Source organism: Tauraco erythrolophus, chromosome 12 (assembly GCF_009769465.1).
Source record: "Tauraco erythrolophus isolate bTauEry1 chromosome 12, bTauEry1.pri, whole genome shotgun sequence".
NCBI lineage: Eukaryota > Metazoa > Chordata > Aves > Musophagiformes > Musophagidae > Tauraco > Tauraco erythrolophus.
In genome coordinates, this window is record NC_141476.1 from 10,253,621 (window position 1) to 10,276,158 (window position 22,538).

Sequence of the window (22,538 nt, forward strand, 5' to 3'; positions counted from 1 at the left end):
TCCCATAACAGAGCAACACCTGTACAGTCCTTTCCCATTTCTCTTTTGTCTTTTCTTCCAGAAAGAATATTCCTTTCAGCCCAAGAGTCCGAATGGAAGCAGGAAGCCTGGGAGCGGTGGCTCGGGTGAGTGCCAACAGCCTCTGCTGCCCCTCGGAGAGCTTTGCCAGGCGAGCTGGGAGAGGCTGGGGCTTCTCTTCACCCCTGGCACTGCTGAGCCTTTGGCTGGAAAACACGTCTGGGATGGGGGAAAATGCTAGGACATGGAGAGGAGCAAAATCTAGAGAGGTGAAAATAAGTGAATAAGCATCCTGTGCCTGTGGCAGCCTGGCCTCTTTCTCCAGTCCTTCACAGGGCTGGGAGCGTCAGGCCAGGACGTGGCCGTGACGGTGCATGCACCCATGGGTGCCACAGCGTGTGAACATGGCCTGGCACCACGGCGGTGCCCCCCAGCTCCCCTTATCCCCTTGCTCTGGGTGGAAATGGTCTCACCCCATCCCTGCCCACCTCCTGGGACTGAAACACTGGGCACCTGCAGGCTGGCACAGGGCGACTGGACAGAGCTGGACCACAGCACCCATCTAAGAGCCAAAAGGAGCTGCTGAGACGATTTACCTCCTTCTCCACGCCCAGCTTTGCAGCCTCTGGTTTCCCAAGCCGTGGCAACTCAGGGACAGCCAACATGGCACCTTCAGCCACAGCGAGGATGGGGACAAGAGGTCCAACCCAGGCAGGGGCTGCATCTCAGTAGGATGAGACCTGGGGCAGTGACAGTGTGGGGCAGTGGGCACAGCGGCATTGCCCAGCCTGGGTGCTGCCAGGATGCCCGTGGCCTCACGCAGGGGCTGCCTCTCCCTCCCGCAGCCCTCTCCCGCGGGGTGCAGCAGCTGCTCCCCCCGGACCCTGCAGCAGTCGGCAGATAATGGGGTGTTGCAACGCGCCAGGGAGCGATCACGATATCTGAAGCGGTTGCCCTGGTGCCGGGCTTGGCTGTTGCGGTGGTTGCTAAAGAGAGTGGGCGTGCGGCTTCCTCTGGGGCGATCTGATTTCTCTGGGAGCGTGGTTTAGGCACGCTTAGGAGGAATTGTCCTCCGTGGAGCAGGGACACGACCTCTCTGCCGGCAGCAGCGGCCGCGCCAAGCAGGCTGCTCGGGCGCCTGGGCGTGCACAGAGCTGTTTGCTCTGGGGGGAAAAAACGATTACCTTGTACCTCCGTCCTGGGAAAACATCGTCTGGCAACACAGAGCAAAGGCAGCAAGTTTCCGGAGTGGCAGAGAGCCCTTGGGACCAGCACTGAGGATCAGGCAAGGCCGCTGGCTGCTGCCGGCCGAGTTCCAGCCCTCGGTGGGATCCTCGTGGGGTGGCGAGAGCGGCAGGGAGGGAGCATCGGTGCAGTGGCTGCCTCCACGTGACCCTCCATCCCCGCGCCCGCTGCAGAGACCTGGTAGGAACCAGGCAGCTTCATCGGACCCAGCCAAAAAGTCCTGCAGGTGCGAGCACAGCCAGGCAGAAGCGGCAGCCACAGCTCCCCCAGCCCCATGTCGTGGGGCGCGGGGCAGCACCTGCCTCCTGGGCTCCCCAGGGCCACGCTGAGGAAATCAGGTAAGTCCAGGGCCCTTTGAGATGCCCCGGGCGGTCTCCATGTCTCTGCCCGCTCTCCTCTGCAGGGATGGGCTGCTGAGCCCCTGTGGGATTAGTCTGCATTGCCTACGTATTTATGCACCGGTGACTTTGGACCCTGTTTTAAATTGTATTTGAGATATCATGTTACTTTGGTACTTCAGTAGCTGGATGAGAAGCTGTCCTTCTGCTTCTGTCTTTCAAAATGGACCCGTATCCCACAAGAGATTCCCCAAGCAAACCCATACTGCAACTCAAACCTTCTTGGAGAGGCACTGGGCTGGTCAGGGGGCACTTGCTAATACAATCCCTCCAAATCAATGTGGGAGGATTTTCCCTGTATTCAAGCAAATACCTTCGAGCTGCCTTAAAACGTTCATTAATGATTGATGTGTGCCTCTACCACAGGCAGGCAAACGCACAGCGCAAACATTTGATGAGATATTAAAAGTAAGTTTGCGATTATCGAGAAAAGCTGCTAAGCACCTGTCACTGCTTAACAAAACTAAACAAGCCGCTCCACATATCGCTTGCAAAAGGCACCGGGCTGACGTCCCTTGGTGATTGCTAACAGAGTGGGATCCCAGCCTTGTTATCTTTCCTTATCACAGACCAAGGTAATTAAATGAAATGATTAACCAGCACAGACCAATCCTGCCTGCAGCAGAGGGGAGCGTGCTGCTGCCTGCCTGTATAACCATTTCCATCATCAGCCAACACAAAACAGGGTAATTGCAACTTCTACGCAACAGGCAGCTCCACCAGCCCCAAACCTGCCGGGATTCCTCCCTCCCAAATACTTGTGCATGAGTGCAAAGCTCAGTGGGTGACTGTGTTGACATTTGGCGTCCTTTGCATTTGGGGTGATTGCAGCTGGTGGTGTGTGAGCAGCCTGGGTTGAGCCAGTGCCCACTCTGTGCCCCTTTACATGGGTGCAGAGCCGGTGTAAATGGGGGACCCCGGCCCCGTGGGCTGCAGTGCTGGCACTGCACTCGGCAAGGTGGGCAGGACTGGGGGCACTGGCTGTACTGATGGGGAGCTCAGGCTGTACTGTTGGGGAACCCCAACCCCAGCATGTGCTCAGCAGAGAGGAACAGTGGTGACATGTGGCAGCAGTGCTGGGAGCTGCAGAGCCATGTCCCCCTGCTCCGTTTTACATTTCCATTAGGGTTTTCTTTCCCTTTCCGACCTCATGGGGTTTATTCCTGAAGGTCAGGGCTGAGCAGAGGTGAGAGGACTCAGGGTGCACGCACCCGCTGCCCCGAGGCAGCCACCCGATAGCTGGGAACTGCTTCCCATGGCGGCCACATCGAGTTACATTCACCCTATTGCATTATAAATACCAGAATTAGCCTTGCTTAATTATTTAAAACTATAAATTAACAGCAGACAAAGACTCTTCGCCTCCTTTCCGGAGAACGCGTATCATTTATCGGTGATACGGTCGCTTGGTGACAAGCGAGGGGGAGCGTGCCAGGTCCATCGGTATGAGATGCTCCTGAGCTACTGGCATGGCAGGAACCAGAGGAGATGAAAATCACAGTGAGGATGACAGCTGGTACTATCTCACCCAGGGAGGGTAACCATTAGCATCTACCAATCTTTGGACTCGCCATATTATTATTATTATCATCATCATCATTATTATTATTATTAACACCATCATCATCATCCATCAACAGGGCAGTAAGCCACAGCACTCATTAAGCTAATGTGAAGGAATGACAGGTATTTTGTTCTGGGCTCAGCTGCATAACAGCGACACACGGATTATTTGGGGCGTTAAGGCACGTTTTACGGGCTCAGCTGCGGGGACTCACCTGCCAAAGGGCTTGCAGGCACAGCAAGCCTCACCATCAGGCAGCACCCGCATCTGACCCACCAAAGCTGGCACCTGGGTGCCTCACTCTGCTCTGAACCTCCCAATCGTGTAGAAAGTGGCTTCCAAAAGCAAGTGCCCAGCTTTGAGGTCAAACCACTTGTCCTCCCAGCAGTTGCACACCCAAAAGCTGCTCTCACTACACAAAACTTTGGGGCTCACGGAGACTGACACACAACTGCTTCCCTGCCCCATGATGCCAACCCCAGCTATTCTATGTTTCTAAAATACAATTAATTCACGTTAGGAAAAATCCTGCAAATCAGCGAATGCCATCAATTCAAGAAGCCAAAACAAAACACTTTCAGTTTCTTTCTTTGTAGGACTTAACGTATAGCGTGACCTCTTCAATCATTACACTCTCATGGGAAAACCCATAGGGCCCAACTCCAATTCCACTTCGGATGTACTGACTGAAAGTTCATGCTCTGAAACCAAAAACGTTAACTTCTGGTTAATGAGTAGAAGTGTGTGTGTACTGGTGCCTAAAAAGAACTGAGGCTAGTTTAACAATCCCATGCACCTGCATGGAGCTAATTCTGACGTGCAAACCCTTGCAGGGGGTTGAGGACAGGCCTACTCCTCTAAGCCTTCCCAAGGGATGATATCCTCATCCTGGGGAAAGGAGGGCTCCCCAGGGAGCAGATGCCATCGGGGGCCCAGAAAAAGGAAGCTTCCCCACAATTGCAGTTAAACGTGTCAGAAACTCACATTATTTCCCAGGCTCAGGTTACTTGTGTAAATAGCTTTAAACCAGCTCTGCTACCCTGATTGAGTGTGTCGGTTTTGCGGTTTCCTTACTTGCGGGATGTGTCTGACCAGCTCCTTTCAGCAGCCCTTCGTTAGTCTGTTGGTTCTGCAAAAAAGATGAGCTCATGAGTAAACCTCAGGCATCCAGAAAACCAGAGGTTCTTCTCTGTAGCCACAGTTTTAAATGATCATTTCTGCACAGGAAACAGTCCCTCAGGTCAGTGGTTTTACAAACCCAGATCCTGGGTGTCCTGAGGTTTTTGCCTGGTTCCATCCCTTCTACCAAGTAACCAGGTTTCACAGAATTACAAACAGTAACGTCGTCTGAGCCTGGAACCCCCTCCCACAATAATGCCTTCTGCCTGTTTTTACGTGGACAGCTTTTCACAGGGGCCCATTCTCTGCTCAGATAGCAATTCCCATACCATATTTTTAATGAGAGCAGTTTGGTCATCATCTCCTGTTGACAAACCTCCCCTGAGATGCTCTAGTTGGAAAATCAGTTCTCAAATGACACAGAGCAGAAATAAAAGACCGCGAACTATGTTTACTTTACAGATTTCAGCTGAAGCTGAACGCTGCCCTGTGCTGCAGAAGACAGCATTGACAGCTTTGTGAGTTCAGGGTGCTGAGACCCAGCAGGGCATTGTTGCAGGGATGTGGCGGAGCGAGGCTGCCTGCCGCGCCAAAGAAAGAGAAATTTGGTTTGCAGGCAGCATAGAAAAGGGCCGAGGAATGCACAGGGGAAGGGCGAGAGGGTCACAGAGGGGCAGGACGTCGAGGAGAGCTTGGCAAAACAAAAGTCAAGGGGTAGGAGGCATTTCACAGGAAAACTGGCAAAAAGCAGCCAAAGGCTGGTGTCCTGCTGCACCCTCCGTTCTCGGAGTCGTAAGTCGAGAGGTGCTGGGTAGGAGCCCAGGCCCTCACCCCTACAGCTTTCTAAACCTGACAGCTATGGATTAATTTCCTTTTCCATCACTTTTGGTTTTCCCCTTATGAAGAATGGCAGGAGCCGTGCAGGCAGCCGTAAGCAGAGCTGCACCCCTCAGGCTACCTGCCCTCTCCAGGGCCGTTAATCCCCTTAACATTCCTGGGGATTATTTCCATCCCGACAGGACGGTGAAGCAGGGAGCAGCACACGGCACACGGTCCCAACACAGAGGGGCTCACAGGGCAACCCACCACAGAGAGACAGGTTGCTTAATCCTAAATAAATGCTCTGTGAAGGGCATCTCCTCCGAGAGGGAGAACCAAAAAGCAGCAGCAGCAAAGGGAAGCGCAGCGCAGCTCCAGCCCGTGTCCGATGCCTGTCCCTGGGCATAAGCCAGTCCTCCTTCTCCTCCTCCTCCTCCTCTCCGGAAGCAAGCTAAAACCTTTCTCCTTGCCTTGGGCTGCACAAAAGCCACTCAGGACCCCAAGCAACACACCGCGTTTTACGCTCCGAGTAGGGTATATTTAATGTATTATTTGCAACATTCAGGTTTTCAAAGACATACAATGTTGCACCAAAACTGCCTGATATCCTGTTCCCCAAAAAAATGGGAAAGAGTGTAACCAGAAGTGGAAACAATTTGCCCCAGGATTTCAGACTGATGATTTTATTTCAAGTCTCCCAGGGTCTGGGGGAATTTATTAGCATTTCCAGGCAGTCTGAGCAGGAATTTGGGCTTCACCTCAGGTCAGAACAGACCAAGATAGTAAAATATCATTTTTCTCCTCCAGCCAGTCCCACACCCTGCAGCAGGAGGGTAGTTGGTCTCTGGGCCATCTCAGAGATCCCGAATATTCCCTGTGGGGTCTCCTAGAAAACAGATCAAGACTGGGAGGTCATTTCACAGCTATGGTAAGGAAAGGAGATAATGTCACGCATGAAGTCTAAGTATCTGCCAGTGGCCCTCGCCTCCTCATCCAGGCAGTCTTGCTTTTTACTCATGGAAAAGTCGCTTGGAAATGTACATTTCCTAGAAAGCCTCAGGCTTCTAGAAATGAGGAAAGGGAAAATATTTCAAAGCAAGCAAAAGACTGAGTATGTCAAAGCAAATACAGCTACTTTTTACAAGCAACACTCCAAAGCATATCTATTTAAAAGGTCACCCTGTCTTTCTGAGTACAGAAGAGAGTATTAAAATGCACATGTATTTTTTTGTTTATATCTTGCCAAGAACAATATAAAAATGTCTAACACCTTTTGCTGATTTATGATGGTGGCCAAGGAGGTGCCAGAGCAGAGCCTTGTTCATTGATCTACGGCCGAATCATGCGAAAACAGATATCCTGCTGTAAATCCACTGCAGAGACCTGGCTTGATTTATATCTTTAGCACTATAAATAATGACAAAAAGCAGCCTGATAGCAGTCTGTCTCCCCTTACACAGACATGAATTACATCAGGTCTTGAAGACGACAGATCTACTCCACCAGAAACATTTTGCACTGGGTCCCTGTCTGCCAACCCGCAGCAAAAAGGATGCCCCGTCCTTACTCCCAGCATAACCCCAAGCTGTGTTTCAGGTGCATCAATATCTTTATATTCTCATTTTTCTTTTTCTGCTTAATGCAAATTAAGACATTCCTTGAATTGTTCCAGATGAAGGTCTTCTGAAGGTTTAAAGTGCTATTTTTCTGGTGAGGTTCAAGGCTCCTTCCAATCCCGGTCAGGGACAAGGTCAAGGCTTTGACTTTGTCCTTGTGGGAGCAGTACGAACACCCACTGGAAGCCAAACCCTCGAGGTTGGTGTCTGCACACCCCAGGCACATCTAGCGCAGTGAAAACCAAGCTCAGAGCTACCTGCTGTGTCCTGGCCCCTGCAGAATTGTTCAGGCAAACTGCACTCATTGTGAGGACTTCTGCACGCTGATTTCACAGCCGCCTGGCCAGAAATGCTTCCAGGCAGTTTCAGTTCCTCCCACTCCTTCTTTCCCAGTGTTTTCATCATTTCTAGTTTCAGGGAAAAGTTCCCCATCTGTCTTCAGTAAATAGACTGATAAATAGCTGCTTCTTTGCAAGCCTCAGCCATGCAACGTTAGATCGCTGCAGTCTGGAAAAAAACCACATCAGCCAATTCAAAACCCCCAGGCTCACCACAGTGCTCCCTCAAAAAGCTGCATAAGCAAAGGGTCCCCCCAGGTGGTGGTGGGGGCCTGCCTGATCATCCAGGGTGTCTGCAGGGTGGAAACACCACAAGACCAAACTGAAGGGCTGGATGACACCGTGCAATAACGTTGTACGCTGCTGGGCGTTAGCCTGATGTGGATGTGGGGACAGCCTGCCCCAGATGAATTTCCCAGGAGCTGGGTCTTGGAGGTAGGGAAGAAGGGATTCCCCCTCCTGATTTGCAAAAGGAAACCCATACATCACAGAGGCAGGGGGAAAACAATACTTTATAAGTAACAGTGCTGCATCAGTGCCCCAAGAACTAGTACAGCTCAACGACAGGGCCCTGAGAGCTACTCGGTGTAGAAAAAAACACCAAAGTCACTAGAGTTACAGCCATTTACACCATCCAGGTTGGTCCTTCAGGCTTGGTTGGCCGCATAATCCTTCCATGCTCACTGCATTATCCCCTAGCAGAGCATGACAGGTGGATTTAAGATGGACAAATCCAAGATTGATACGCCCCAGCCCTTCTCCTGCCATGTGGTAGGATTCAGAACCCAGCACACAAGTGAGTGTGGGCATCTCTGTCACTGGAGGCAGCTCTGGTCAAAACAATGACACAGGAACAGTTGGAAAAGGGAGACAGGTCGACACAGTAACACTGAGGCTAGTCCGTTAGCATAGCTGTTCAAAAACAGTGTTTCCATTAAAAACACCTGGCATTTTATTTAAGTTACTCCATGGAGAGACTTTTTTGTTTAAAGAATGAAGACATTGCTTTGCTATTTGAAATGGGAGCTCATCCATTTCATTCATGCCAAAACAAACCTTTGCTTTTGTCCCTTCCTTCCTTGTCTTTTGTCTGCCTCTTCTCCTGCGAAAACAGATCAAAAAAGGGAAGAAGTAGAAGAAGAAAAAAAAAAAGTGCAATTTTACCCCAGTGAAAACTTGACATGTTTTCTCATTGTTCAAAATCTGCTCTCATCTAACAAAAACTGGCCATGAAATTGTGCTGCTTTAACCCTTGGCTGTTCCTCAGTCCCTGCATCTCTCGGTAAGGTGATGTTGAGCACCAGTTTCAGGCTGCCCAGTCCAGCACCACAGGGGTTTGAGTCAGCCTGGCACTTGCCATCAAACATCAAACCACGCCACCTTCCCTTCTGCCAGCAGTGATGTATGATCCTAGAGGAAAATAATTTGATACAAGAAATCACTGGTTCCAGCTTCCAAGCACCCTTTAAATATGTACCGAACTATTCACCCCAATTACACTCATGTAATGGGCTCTGATTTGTTTTTCTTTGTTCCCAAAGCAGTAGGGCACTGGCCACATTAACATTCAATGAGAAGTTAGCTGATATTGAGTCATTTCTTCAGCAGTATTATTCCTTACACAATTCTGTTTGATTGCAAACCACTTTACATTTAAGAAGTACTTACTGACTATGAAAAAATGACCTAGCTTGCTTTCTCTTGCCTTTTTTTTATTGATTTCGCTTTTGAAAGGGCTTTGTTCCTTTTATACATGAGATTGCAATATGAGAGAGAGGTAACATTACTGAACAACTGTTTTCCTTGCTGCTCCACCAACCCATATAACTTCACACTGGGCCCCCAAAAATACTGTAATAACGAGACACTTACAGACGGAGCTGCCTACACCCTTTTCCTGGGACTTTTTGTTCTTACTGGTAAACTTCCAAATTGTTCAAGTGAATAGTCAGGAATAAATTGCTCTTTCTGAGCCCCTGATTAGACCGTTCACTGAATAATTGTAGACAGCCCCACTGTGCTCTGCATTTAAAGACACAGCCCACCGCATGCAGTTTGTTTTATACCTTGTGCTTTGCACTCACTTTGTTTAGGGCTTTTTGTAAAGCAGAAATGTAGAGCACTTGGAAAATACCAACAGTGAACATACCCTGTGGTTTGCCTGAAATCCAAGCTGCCATCACTTCCAAAACAGTGGGCTCTTGTGCTGACATCCAGAACATACAAATTATTACAGCACGATCGCATACTGGGAATTATGCTTTTCTTGGCATTGGGCTCAATCCTGATTATTAGGCCAGCAGGATATCAGCAAAATCTTTCTTTGACAAGAGGTTTCAGATACAGCAGCACTTTCTCAGGCCCGTGTTTCGGAAGCCCCTCGAATCCCACAGTATCCCCTTGTGATAAGGGACCAACGGCCTCGGTGAGGACAACCAAAGCAGCAGCTCAGCGCAATCCACATCCACGGCTTTTTCCAGTTTTAGTTAGACCTATCTTGCATTAATTAATCCTTGGCACTAAACACTGCAGCCACTGAAGCGAGCGGCTGGCAAGTAATTTAAGTGATCTAATTAATATGTGTCTCGTCAACAATGCAGAGGGAATATTTTTTAAAATCTCTAAAAAAACAGCACCATTACATGGCGACACGTGTATGCAGACAGTGACACAGTGTCGAGCAGCCGGGGCAGGCACCATCTCTTCTCCTCTGTCTTGCCCAAGAGCCCAGAGCTCCAGCGGGTTCCCACATCGCAGCAGGGTGAAGCTTCTCATGCAAACACCTCTCTTTTCTTCCAGCATCGATGTATACTGAAATACAGCGGGAGCGACCAGACAGTGGGAATATCCTGACTCACCCAGACTACATAGATGGAAACCCAGACCTCATCAAACCTAAAAAGCTCCTAAATCCTGTAAAAGCTTCAAAGAGTCACCAGGAGCTGCACAGAGAGCTGCTGATGAACCACAAAAGGTAAGAGGAGGTCGCAGCTGGCTGCTGGAGTGGTCTGAGAGGTGCTGAGCTGCCGGAGCTCAGCAGTCGAGGCGCAAGTGCCAGCGACAGCCTGCGAGTTGGGAGGGCACGGCAAATCCTTTTGCTTGCAAACCAACACCATGTAAAAATTGCTGGAGTCCTTTCCCCTTTCCTCTGATGCAACAGTTTCTTTTAAAATAAAAGCAGAACGAAAAGCTCCCTGCTCTGCCATCCCAAAGCATCAGGTGGCACTTTTTGGAGCCACTCGCTATTCCCACCCACCTCAAGCCACAAGGGCCGGAAGACGCAAGGCAGCCCTGCAGCCCCCTTCTTCATGTCCCACACATGTTTTCTCCCTGGTCCTCATTTTTCTATCTCCATCACTGACTTGCCAAGTCCCCAGCAACACGCTGGGACTTTAAGGTCAATCCAGAGGCCGTAAGGGCTGCAGGCTGGATGGAGCCATTGAGAGCTGGGATAGCACCAGTGTGAGATCTTCTGTATAAGGAAATGGCTAATCACTGTCTCCCTAAAAATCAAATGAGAAAAGATAGGCTAGAATTCACATTCCTGATTTCCCACCCCATCACCCCGATTTAACTCTTTGGGGGTACAGATACCATATCAGGATAATGACATCAGGGGCTGAGAACCACATCGTTCTTTTGCGGCAACTGTCTGAACATCAGGGCAATAAAAGCATATTCAGTTCAGAGCCTTTTTAGCACAGCAAGAAATCTGCTGGCTTTGTATTGACATTTTCTGAATACCCTGAAATAGTCTTGACACAATAGCACTTTGACCATCTAATTAAAAGGAGCACAGCCTCTGTTCAAAAGGACTACAGTCATTATGAGAACCAGACACATATATTAATTGGGCAAGCAATCAAGCTTGTCAGCGGGGTGCACTAATCAATACTGGCACTGGCTGGGCTTCCGTTTGATTTGATTTTCACAGAATCAGACGAATTACAGGTACCATGCCCAGGCCATTCTCCAGCTTCAAGGCAGAGGTAACTATATCAGCCAGATATTTTTAAAACTCTCTGGTTTGAGAGTGACCATACCCTGCCTAGTGACACTGCTCAGTTGTTGTGGTTTTAGTCAGCAGGCAACTAAACACCACAGAGCTGTTCGCTCGCTCTTCCCCCCCGCAGTGGGATGGGGGAGAGAATCAGAGGAAAAAAAAGTTAAATTCATGGCTTGACATTAAGAGAGTTTAATAGGATAGAAAACAAATGTTGTTATTATTATTATTATTATAGAATATACAAAAGAACATACAAAACAAGTGATGCACAATGCAATTGCTCACCACCTGCTGACCGATGCTCAGCCACTTCCCAAGCAGCAGCCCCTCGCTTAACTTTCCCCCTGTTTATATACTGAGCATGACGTCACATGGTATGGAACACCCCTTTGGCCAGTTTGGGTCATCTGTCCTGGTCATGCTCCTTCCCAGCTTCTCATGCACCTCATCACCGGCAGAGGTGAAAAAGTCCTTGATTTAGTATAAGCACTACTTAGCAACAATTGAAACATCAGTGTGTTATCAACATTATTCTCATAATAAACCCAAAACACAGCACTGCACCAGCTACTAGGAAGAAAATTAACTCTATCGCAGCCGAAACCAGGACATCAGGATAAAGGCTCACCCATCAGCATTGGCTTTGGTCTTGCAGAATGTTATTCCAGTCTAACCATGATGGACCAAAGCATCAAGAAATTCCGGCAACAAAGGTAGCAGAGACGAACGGTGGCAGACAAGGTACAGATCCCACAGCACCAGGCTGAGCTGAACTGCAAACTGGCAAATACAAAGAAGTGCATCATCACTTTGCACTCAAGTCCTGTGCCTGCCACCATGATATATCCACGTGTGCCATCAGATGCTGGCAGGAGGCAGACCCATCGTAGCCACCCTGCATCTCCTGACTCCTCTCATTTTAGTCCTCTACATCTCCGGCATCAATTTAAACCTGCTTCAGCTCTGGCCTCCCAAATATTTTTCAGCAAATACATGAAACAAACCCTACTGCAAACAATAATCCATCGTTGCTGGTTTCTTGTTGCTCTTGAATCCACTAGTTTTGCCTCCTGTTATATGTTACTACAGGGTAAGAAAGGAGAAAGCAAGAAAGAAGGATCTACAATTTGCTCCTGTTCCTGGTTTGCTGTTGGTTTTTCCCCTTAAGCAGCAGGCAGAAGCAACTCAAATCAGCAGCTTGTGCAACAAAACCCTCATCTTAGTCCTAACACCTCTGGGTACTAACAACACAGGCTGATTAAATCAAAGAGTAGTAACAAATCCACAGGCAACATTGCAAGCTGTGTCTCCAGCAAGTCAAGGCAGGTTTTCTTTCTCTCAAGCCTTGGGAAAAGCATCTCTGCAACATCTGAGTTCTTCCTGCCTTGAAAAATCATCATGAAAGCTCTGGTGCCAATGCTATGGCTACCTTCACTGGTGCTGCCATGAACATTGTCCCGCTGTAAAGCAAATAGAAAAAATGACAACAGGAGGCATCGTTAAACACGGCACTAGAAGGATGCAAGCACTGGTCCCCAGCCTTGTTGTGATAACACAGAGGTTTGCTGCATCTGGAGAGTGTTTCCTTCCTCTGCCTGCCAGTCCGATTTCTCATGATGTGAGATGCCACTTCAGTGTCCGCCAGCCTGCCAAGGAAGCTCGGTAGTCCCCAGGGTTTGATGCCTCTGCTTTCAAATGACCTTAGCAGAAACCAACCAGCCTTCGGTCACAGAAACCTCCCAGTGCTGAGGAGGAGCTTTGCAATAATAGCACACACTGACCTGCCATGCCCTGGGGAAGCCCTTAGCACAGACATGGGGAGGTCCCCTTCTCACCTCAAAACAGACCTTCACCCATCGGAACACCAAACACCCCACATTTTACAATGGGACTTGTAAATACTATCAGCCCATTGACTTAAATGTGTTAAACCCAGCCCATGAAAGTGGTGAGGCCCCACTCTTTCCCCGTGTGTGACAGCTACGAGGTCTTCAGCTCCTCCTTCTCAAAAATACAACTTCAGTCAACATCTTCTAGCTCTGTATTTTCTTGCAAGATTACTCACATTCCAGCTGCTACTGCAGAAGACGGCCTGCATAAACGCGGCCTCAACCACTTCTTAACAACCTGTTCTTCAGTGACAAGAAACTCTCTGCAGTTGCAATAAAGTCTCCTGAAATTCAGCAACTGTTCAACTTCCCAGCAGTTCCAGGTTTTTGCCTCTCTCTGACAAGAACTCAGCAGAGTAGAGAATCACTGCTTTTAGTGATCTGAGCCAGGAAGCTGATGGATTTTACGACAGATTCCTTTTGGCATGGTTGGTCAAACCACTATCCTGGAAGGGTAGGAACCATCCCATGACCATGCAGAAGCACATCTGAACTTGTTCCATGTCAACCCACAGCCCTACATGTCCATCACTACTCCCATGCTTCTACTGGGGCAGAAGCTGATGGGAAGGTGGCCAGAGTCAGCTGCAGGAGGTAAATCCTAGTGTCTAAATCCAAGCACGGCAATATTCAAAGCATTAGATTTCTGAAATTTGTTCAGAGAACTTCTTTCTTCTCTTTTACCACGTATTTATGGCTTGCCTGCACATCCTTGCCGTGTCTCTTTCCCTGTGATCCCAGCCCTCACAGAAGAGGGCTTGGAGCAGCCCTGCTTTATCAGAGATGCTTCGGGCAGCTGAAGGGAAGCCAGGCACTGGGCCATCCAGGAGAAAAGGACGTTTCATTTTGGCCTCTTGACCCAAACTCTCAACGTCAACAAGGGCATGGCCAGCCCTCAGCTCCCAAGCGAAGCAGGGATGCAATGGGGAGGAAAGGAACTGCCAGGACAATTATAGCGGATCAATGACTACCCCTGCTGGTAGAAAAAAAATCGACATTATTCACAATGCCCTCAATGCTGCTGCTGAAGTCCTCACTGACATCATTAAAACTAGTAAAAGCAGGAGCCAATGGAAGGTCTCATTTCCATACGTGACCCAGAAATCTGTAGCACCCCACTGTAATGGCATTAGCAAAATCACCAGTGCCCCAAGCCCCGGACATGCACAGTCGACACCGTGCCCACCCGAGGCAGGCAGCTCAAGGCACTGTCCCAGCACTAACATGCCCCCAATAACACCCTCAACGCCTTGTGGATCAGGACTGGTTTGTGGACCAGGTCTCCCACGTTTCCATTTAGGATCAAGAAGAGTTTTGGGGTTGCCGAGCCAGCAGTGGTTACACCCCAGCGTGTAGGCACTCTGGCCCTGATTTACCTGCTTTTTATCCACAGAGGTTTGGGTGTGGAGAGCAAGCCAGAGCTACAGCGAGTACTTGAGCACCGACGGCGAAACCAGCTCATCAGACAGAAGAAGGAAGAGGAAGAGGCAAAGAAATTGCAATCTCCTTTTGAAAAAGAGCTCTTAAAGAGGCACCAGAGGCTGGATCAGGTAGAACTGAGTTTTCAGTCATCCCCAGGTTACCCTGACCACCCCGCACCAGGCACAGACCACAGGGGAGATGGGTGGGCTGAGGCTCAACCCAAGGAATAGCGCTGCTACCCCTCCGTAAACCAGGAGCCACAGCACATCCTTCGCTGCTGCCCCCTGCAGCTGTAGCACCCTCACTGTGAGATCCACCTCATCCAGGACGCCCCCCACACACACAACTAGCCCACGGTCTCCTCCAGGTCCCACATGGTGTCCTTGGGGCATTCTTTCCAGTTCAAAGTACCCCAAATAGCATGGAGGTTGTTGCAGCACCCACCACGGGGGTGCTCAGGACCCTGGGGTGGGGAGTGAGAGGCTGTAGAAGTGCTGGAACGTGCAAACTCTGCTGCAATCACACCCAAGCTGGTTTTGGGAGCAGTTCCTGGCATGTGCTCTGGCCAAAAATATGCCTTGGGAGAGCAATATTGAGTGCAGGTGCTTGCCAGCAGCACCACCATGCCCTGGGTGCTCTCTGCCTCTGCCCTCTTACCCAAACCAGTGCAAGCAGCAATTCAGCTTGTTGCTGCTGAAAAGAAAGTCATTCCCTATCCTACTTGCCAGTATTTGCACTGCAAATGGATAAAACCAGTTTGTTTAATTAATGGCACAACAGCTCCCTTGCAATAATATCAGCTGAGCCAAGATCACTTGAAAATCAAAGCCCAGCGCTCTCAGAGAAGAACCAGGAATATGAAACAAGCTGGTTTAGGGACATATCCATAAAGATCTCACATATAAAAATGAGGCAGTGCAATTACTTACCCCCACTTAGGTGATGACCTAATGCTGACAGCTTTTCCCAGGCTCACAAGTGTCCTTTGCTGGGAAGGATTCAAAACTCCTCCTCCCTCCTCCACGCCAGGTCTGAAGTGAAGCACCCCCCTGCTTTTGTGCTAGAGATATTCCTCCCTGGAAGAAAAAAATGAATGTTTCAGTTGGTCAGAAAAAGAGACTCAGGGTGAACATGTGTCTGGTGTAATGGTTTGGAAAAAGAGAGCACCAACACGTTCAGCTTTGGGCAATAACAAGTGGACACCCAGCAATAATGAAGCCCACCATTTTAATGTAGCTGATGCACTATTGTCCTTTAGCATGCATAGATAACTGTGACTCTTCTTTCTCGCAGCTGGAGAAAGAGCAGGAGAAGCAAGAAGACCGTGCACCAGAATTCATTAAAGTCAAGGAAAACCTGAGAAGAACGTCAACCGTGACTGGGGATGAGAAAGCAGCATAGCTTCTGCCAAAACTCAACGGGGATCCTACCAAGGCTGGCGTTAACACATACACACCGACATCTCTGTACATGGTGGACATTCACAGCCGCATCGTTGGGGCTACTTACCATTATTAACGCTTGCTCCAGTAGAAGGCACAAAAAAGGTCTTCCCAGCCCAGGAAGGCATCACTGTGGAAAAGATGCAGTATTCACTGAAGAAGCACTCACATGAGGAGATGCAGAGAGAAATGATGTCCTTTTCCCCCAGATTGTGGGTGCATGCTAACCTGCAGCTAACTCTTGGTTAACCCTTGAGACACAGCGACTGCTTAAGCCAGCGAAGTCTGTGGAGGGACCGTTTGGGGGACCCCTGCTCCTTCCCGGAGGCAGGCTCGCCAGGCACAGGGTGACAGGAGGGTGGCTGCAGCTCTGGAGAACCTCCTGGAAACCTGGCGTGGTAACTAAAAGGGACAATCTGCGTGTTACTCAAAACAGCCCGGGTGACCGTAAATGGCTTTCCCAAGTGTCACTGGTATGGCACCAGTGACCAAGTCAAACCTGGCTGAGGCTGCGTGGCCCAGCAGCACACCCGTACAATTAGAACAATCGACCTTTGTGTGCCCATACCAATGCAGCACAGACAGGAGCAACTGTTCTTCACGTGCACCTTCAAACTGCACATCAAAACTGTTTGAAAATAGCTATTTAGGCAGTTCCATGCTGAGGCAGAAAATACATTGGACTATACCATGGGAGGTAAGTGCTCCGTGCGGAAAGCAAAGGCTGGATGTTTTCAGCATGGGTGTTCATGGAAGTGTGCAGTGACCTGGCAGCAGATCCCTGTGGATGTAGCAGACAGACAAACTGCTTCTTGCCCCTAGACTACTGAGCTTCAGTCCCTCACCCGGCAGCTGGACATGTGCTACTATAGGGACTCACAAAAAAAAGTTCTGTGATAGAGAGGTGGTAATATGGTAACGTCATACTGGTGTCAGGCTGCTGTCCTGTTCACCGTGCACACATCTGACATCTGTAGGCACCGGGGGCTACGGGGCACATAGGTACTGATTCAAAACTATTTGTCAGCACTTCTCATCCCCTTTTCCAGAAGTCAGAGCTGCCTCATTTCATTTGCCACTTTGCAAAGCTAAAAATCTTGCTGCTGGTATAGCAAAGCTGAGACAGATGGTGCATTTACACCAGGTATGGACAGAGCCTACCACATTTATGGGCCCCCATGCCCTGAGGTGTCCACATCTAGAGCTAAAATTGCACCTTCAGGAAGATCTCAGCCTTCTTGCTTCTCACATCAGCCCTGATACAAAGTCTGAACAGCAGAACTCACCGACAGCCTTTGAACACCGGATGTTGAATGGCAAACCTCAATGGACCTAGTCAGCTGGGAAGGTAATATCTGGTTAAACAATATCTACTATCCACATCTTCAGTGGATCCATACGTAAATTAGGGGAAACTGGGTGTTTATCACACGTTTAGTAAAAAGTTACTAATCCATTCCCTAGTCTTCCTGGTCCAGTGGGGTGTTTCATTTCAGAGGGCTGTTGCTCGACCTGGCAGCTTGAGTAAAACATCTGAGCCACATCACATGTCACGAGCAGCGATACACGTATGGGGCTTCCACGGCAGATTGGACTATAAAAGCCCTTAACTGAGTTTCAGTCCTTGAGAGCCCCATCTCACAGCACTGTCTCTGCAGCAGTTTTTAAGACCTTTGCTCATCCTGCTTATTCTAAACAAGTTTTTATTTCAGAAATCCACGTGCACGTGCTCACTATGGGTCAAACAAGATCTGAAAGGATCTATTATGTCCTTTTGAACTGTGAAGCTTTTCACATAGGTTATGATTAAAACCACCAGAAGCTGCATTGACTGTTTTTTCTGGGGGGAAAAAAGCCAAATTTCACCAAGAAAAAAAAAGGTATTGCTAAGGATGCTTGTACACAGCTCTAAAGAATGCTGTACGATACTCCACAGATAACGTCGATTTAAGTAACAAGCCAGAATTACTGTGCTGGGGTTCTGTGAGAGGTTATGGCACAGATTAAGTAACCTTGATCAAAGAGCTCAAAAAAATTCAGCAAATTAATTTGTAATTTCACCACAGATGGAAATGCACTCCAGGAGAGGCAATCTGTCGCTCCATATGCACCGGTGAAATCAGTGTTATCAGCTCGCTCGGGCTGGGTCGGGGGCATTTATGCAAGTCCTTGGGTGGGAGCCATCCGGTAAGGTCTGGGTAAGCTGAGTGCTCAGATCAGCAATGAAAAGGCTGAAAATATTTTGCTGTGGTCTTCTTGATTATGCAAATATTATCGCGGGGGGGGGGTGGGGGTGGGGGAAGTGTCTCCCTTTGATGTGGGAGTGAGCACAGCGGGGCTGCACACCAAGGCAGTCCCTGACTGCTAAGGGGTGTCTGGGCCACTTTCAGCGGGTGACCAGAAGGGAAAGGGAGGGCCAGGTCACACTGTCCTAACTCAGGCTGAGCTAATAGAGCCAGAAGAAACCCTTCCAGCGGTGGAGACAGCAGAAAGCCCTGACCCGGCTGCTGTGAGCCGGGTCCCAGCCGCGCACCCACCCACCAAACCAGGCGCAAGCCGCTGGCGCTGGGAGCTCCCGTGCAGCCAGGCTGTGGCAACCCCACGGCACACCACGGGGAACATGGCACTTCATCCCCAGCAAGAGCTGCAGGGCCCAGCCCTCCGTGATGACACGTGGGAAACGATGCTTTTACTGTTCAAGCGTCGGCTTAAAAACCTCAGCGTTTTCCAGCGCAGCTCTTCTCACCCCTGCGAACTGATAACCACCTCTCTGGCTGGGCTCACACCCAGGGCCTGTACAACCTTCACCAATGCTCTTGCACTTTGTGGCACGGCAGCATGGAGGTGGCACCCGGAGAAACATCAGTGTAGGCATCACCAGGAAGATTTTGGGGTATCTTTGTGTCTCTTTTTCTTTTAAATGAATTCCTCCCTATGCCCCTAAAACACATTCCTGTACAAAGGTGGTGTATCCAGAAGATACAGATTATCAGAGTATTGATGAGAGACAATTTTTTGCACTGTGTATGTTGCCTGTGTGGTATATAGTCTATATTCTGTGTTGGTGTTTATACATTTATATAAAAATATATGTCATGCAACTCTACTTAATTAACTGACACTTTAATGTGGACACTTCTGAAAAAATAAACTAAACAATGATTGTACATTTTGCTCTTTTCCACAAGGAACTGAAAAAGCTCCGAGGATGAAAGCAGACAACAGCCAAATAAACTGAATGAACATAAAAATCAGTGAAGTCTGACAGCTACTCTTTTTAAGAGTTAACTTACTCATTAATGAGCTGTTTTATCATCCACACCCAGTGCTGCATCCATCACTTATCCCTAGACTTCCTCTCAATTTCCTGAAAGTTTAAAGCCACAAAAATTGTGGAATCAGGCTTTGTGCACTGAAACTTCCCCTATGTTTGATTTCTAACTGGCCACGGATGCCCACCTGCCTGGCAGGGTCAGACCCACAAAGCCAAGGAAATACATTGCCCTCGGATTTAATTTAAAAACTCGGTTTTGAACTGAAAGGTAATCCTCACACTAGTGAGATTACTTCATTATTTTTAAACATTTTTAAAGTCTTTTAGCAGCAATCAAAGACCACAAATTAAAGACATAAGAAAAAGCAAGGACGCTTCACACGTGCAGGTCACGCATCTTGTTCCCTGAGAGCCAGGACTAAAACTGAATGCAGCAAAGCAAACAAAAGGGATTTCTCCATCTCATTAGCGATATCCTTAATGGCAGAGACACCAACTTCCCACTCAGAACAAGCCAGAGATGGTGCTTGGATGCACTTCTCTGACACCAGGTATCTGCTGGGGTTGCCACACTGGGAGGTACACGGCGTTCCTGACCCGCTGCGTACTGCGGCACTGGTGTGGGCGGTCAGCTCATCATTAGGGATGAGGGCTCATTGACTAAACCTGTTCTTCAGGTCAGGTTTCCAAAACATCTTCCCACCTCGCTGCCACTTATAATAACAGCTCATTTCTTATCCTACCACAGCAGGTTGTGTACTTACTTTTCTGGCACACACCACACAAAGGGAAACCTCTTCGCTGGAGAGCACGGCCTTTGGGGAGACATGAGATCAGGGGACTCAGGCAGGACTTTGTAAATGCTCTATCACTCTTCCACAGCCCCAGCCAGCGAGGTTTCAATGGGCTGTGCCCCAAGCCTGCTTAAATAACCACGCACCTCCTTTCACACGCAGATGCCAAAGGCAGTCGTTCGTATTGTGACAGTTCCTCTTCTACAAAAGAGAGTAAGAAACAACAATTTCTGTTCTTTAAATATCTGCTGCCTTTTAGCTATGCACAAACTGCCCCATTGCCTGGATTTTTCCTGCTGCCAGAGTTTTCAATACCAGCTTTGCGATTTATCCATGTTCTGCTGGGATCTCTTTTCCTATGCACTCACTCCTGAAGCGCTCCTAGATAGTTTGCTGCAGTGGAATTTACTGCCATATGTTTTACCGCCCAATTTACTTCTTGTTACTGGCTCAGAAATTGCAAATTTTGGTTTTCTTGCTCAAGCTGGCAGTATCCTCAGACTGGCCCTGGCTTAACATCCCTTCTCAGGAAGCCTCCGACGCACAAATAGCCTGAAGTGAGATCAGAAAAATGGCATTTTCTTACATGCAGAGGCTCCGGCCCTGGGGGAGCTGCGGGACCGGGAACCCAGCAGCGCCCCGGCCGCGGCCTGCAGGGGTCAGCGCCGGCCCCGCGCTGCCGCCGCGCACACGCGGAAACACCCGCGGGCCGGGGAGCGGCTGGCTGCGGCGGGGACGGCGGGGCCGCGGGCCGGCCCAGCAGCCTGGCGGCTCCGCGAAGGACGAGGTAGGTGGGGGTTTGCGTTCGCACGTAGCGGACGGACGGACCGACCGACCGATTTTTCTTAGGCAGCCTGGCGGAGGAGGGAGCCGGCGGCGGAGCCGTCCCGGTGCTCCAGCGCCGAGCCCGCAGCTTCCTGCACGGGCTCCAGGGCAGGTCGGGGTTACTCCAGTCTCGTGTGCGCAGCCGGCTGCTTTGAGCCTTTTCTCCCTCCTAGGACAATAAGACGCCTTGAATTAAAGGTCTGACTGCCAGAAAAGCAGGAATTAAGGACGTATTTGCAAGTTTCCAGAGTTTAAATTTCTGATAGCATTAAAAGTAGTTCAGGAAAGCAGCTTCTTCAAGGGAGAAATCTGCTTTATTTTCCACACACCATACTTTAGTTTGGTTTGGGGTTTTGATTTTTCATTATCCCGCAATAAATGCTGCTAACACGGCAATTACGAGCTGAGGAGTGAGTGTGAAGCCGAGCCCCGCGGGCAGCAGGACGGAGGCAGCCCGGGCAGAGCTGCCCGCGCCTGCGGGACAGGTCCCGGGGCGCCCGAGCGGGCACCCGGGGCCGGGCGGCAGCACCCATCGCGGGGAGGAACGGGCCAGGGCCGGAAACTGCCTGAAACAGATACACCTAGTTGTGAGATATTCCAGCAGTAACTTCTCATAAAATATTTAGGACAGACTGGTGAAAGAAAAAGATTTTGTGTGTAAAAAAAAAAAATCATAAAACCTGAATTTTGAGCTCTTAAAGTGCCCTGAATTTTCGTTGTCCGTATCATTGCAATGCGGACAAGACAGTGCCTAAATATTGGTGCAAGCCCTGTTTGTGTGGTTTTGTTAAACTAGCATGGAAATGTACCTATTTATGTGCAAAGTACAGCCCTACCCCTGGTTTGCTGAGCGCAGTGCCCTGCTGTGCCCACCTGTTGTGGTTTAGCCCAATGGGCAACTAAAGGCCACCCAGCCACTTGCTCACCTTTCTCCAGCCCTGAGGAATGGGGAAGAGAATTAAAGGGGAAATGGGAAGGGGACTATTGGGTTGAGATACGTACGATTAACAATAACAATAATATAAATTTAAAGTAATAATGATAAAGTAATAAAATATGAAAATATATTATTGATAATAATGTATACAAACAAGTGATGCACAGTATAATTGCTCACCACCCAGTGACCAACACCTGTCCTGGTAAACGTTTCTGAAACAGGTAAGTCCTGACACCACAATCCCAGGTAAACGAGAAGCCCAAAAAGAGAACAAGAAAGAGAGAGAGCACTCCGAGAGTCCAAAATAGAGCCCTCAGAAGAGTCCTCAAAAGAGCAAGAGCTTCTTCTCAGCCAACTCTCATCTATATACTGGGCATGACACTGCTTGATATGGAATACTTCATTGGCCAGTTTGGCCCTCAATCCTACTTCTAAGTTCAAATCCTAAGCGGAGTTGTGGACCCTCTGTCCTGGCCATGCTCCCCCCCAGCCTGTTGTGCTCCTGCACACTGGCAAAACACGGGAAGCTGAAAGGTCCTTGATGTCTTAGTGCCAACTATAAACATTAGTGCCCTGTCAACATTCTTCTCATAACGAATCCCAGACTAAAACCAAACCACAGAGCTCTTCTAGCTGCTAAAAAGAAAAACTAACTCTGTCCCAGTTAAAACCAGGACACCACCGCGCCAGGAGCCATGCCCCAGGCTGCCTGTGCAGGTACAACATCTTGGCCAACCTACTGAAACCACTCCTCGCTGCACCCAACGCCTTCCTCAACCACATGCTGAAGGGGTGCCAGCACCTAACAAGCCCCACCCCTTCCCAGAGC

The 22,538-nt window shown here is 49.2% G+C and overlaps 1 protein-coding gene across 2 annotated transcripts; it reads left to right on the forward strand.

Moving 5' to 3' along the window:
* Nucleotides 1-64: 64 nt before the first annotated feature.
* Nucleotides 65-15,835, forward strand: FAM107A (family with sequence similarity 107 member A). Of its 2 annotated transcripts, none has more exons than XM_086619097.1 (4): nucleotides 65-125; nucleotides 9,917-10,091; nucleotides 14,406-14,562; nucleotides 15,728-15,835. In XM_086619097.1, the coding sequence occupies exons 2-4, from the start codon at nucleotides 9,922-9,924 to the stop codon at nucleotides 15,833-15,835; spliced, it is 435 nt and encodes a 144-aa protein (XP_086475223.1). In that variant the 5' UTR covers nucleotides 65-125; nucleotides 9,917-9,921. The 2 variants fall into 2 exon arrangements, with proteins under 2 accessions (XP_086475223.1, XP_009984647.1); XM_009986345.2 differs by lacking the exon at nucleotides 65-125 and adding an exon at nucleotides 1,538-1,601.
* Nucleotides 15,836-22,538: the final 6,703 nt, after the last annotated feature.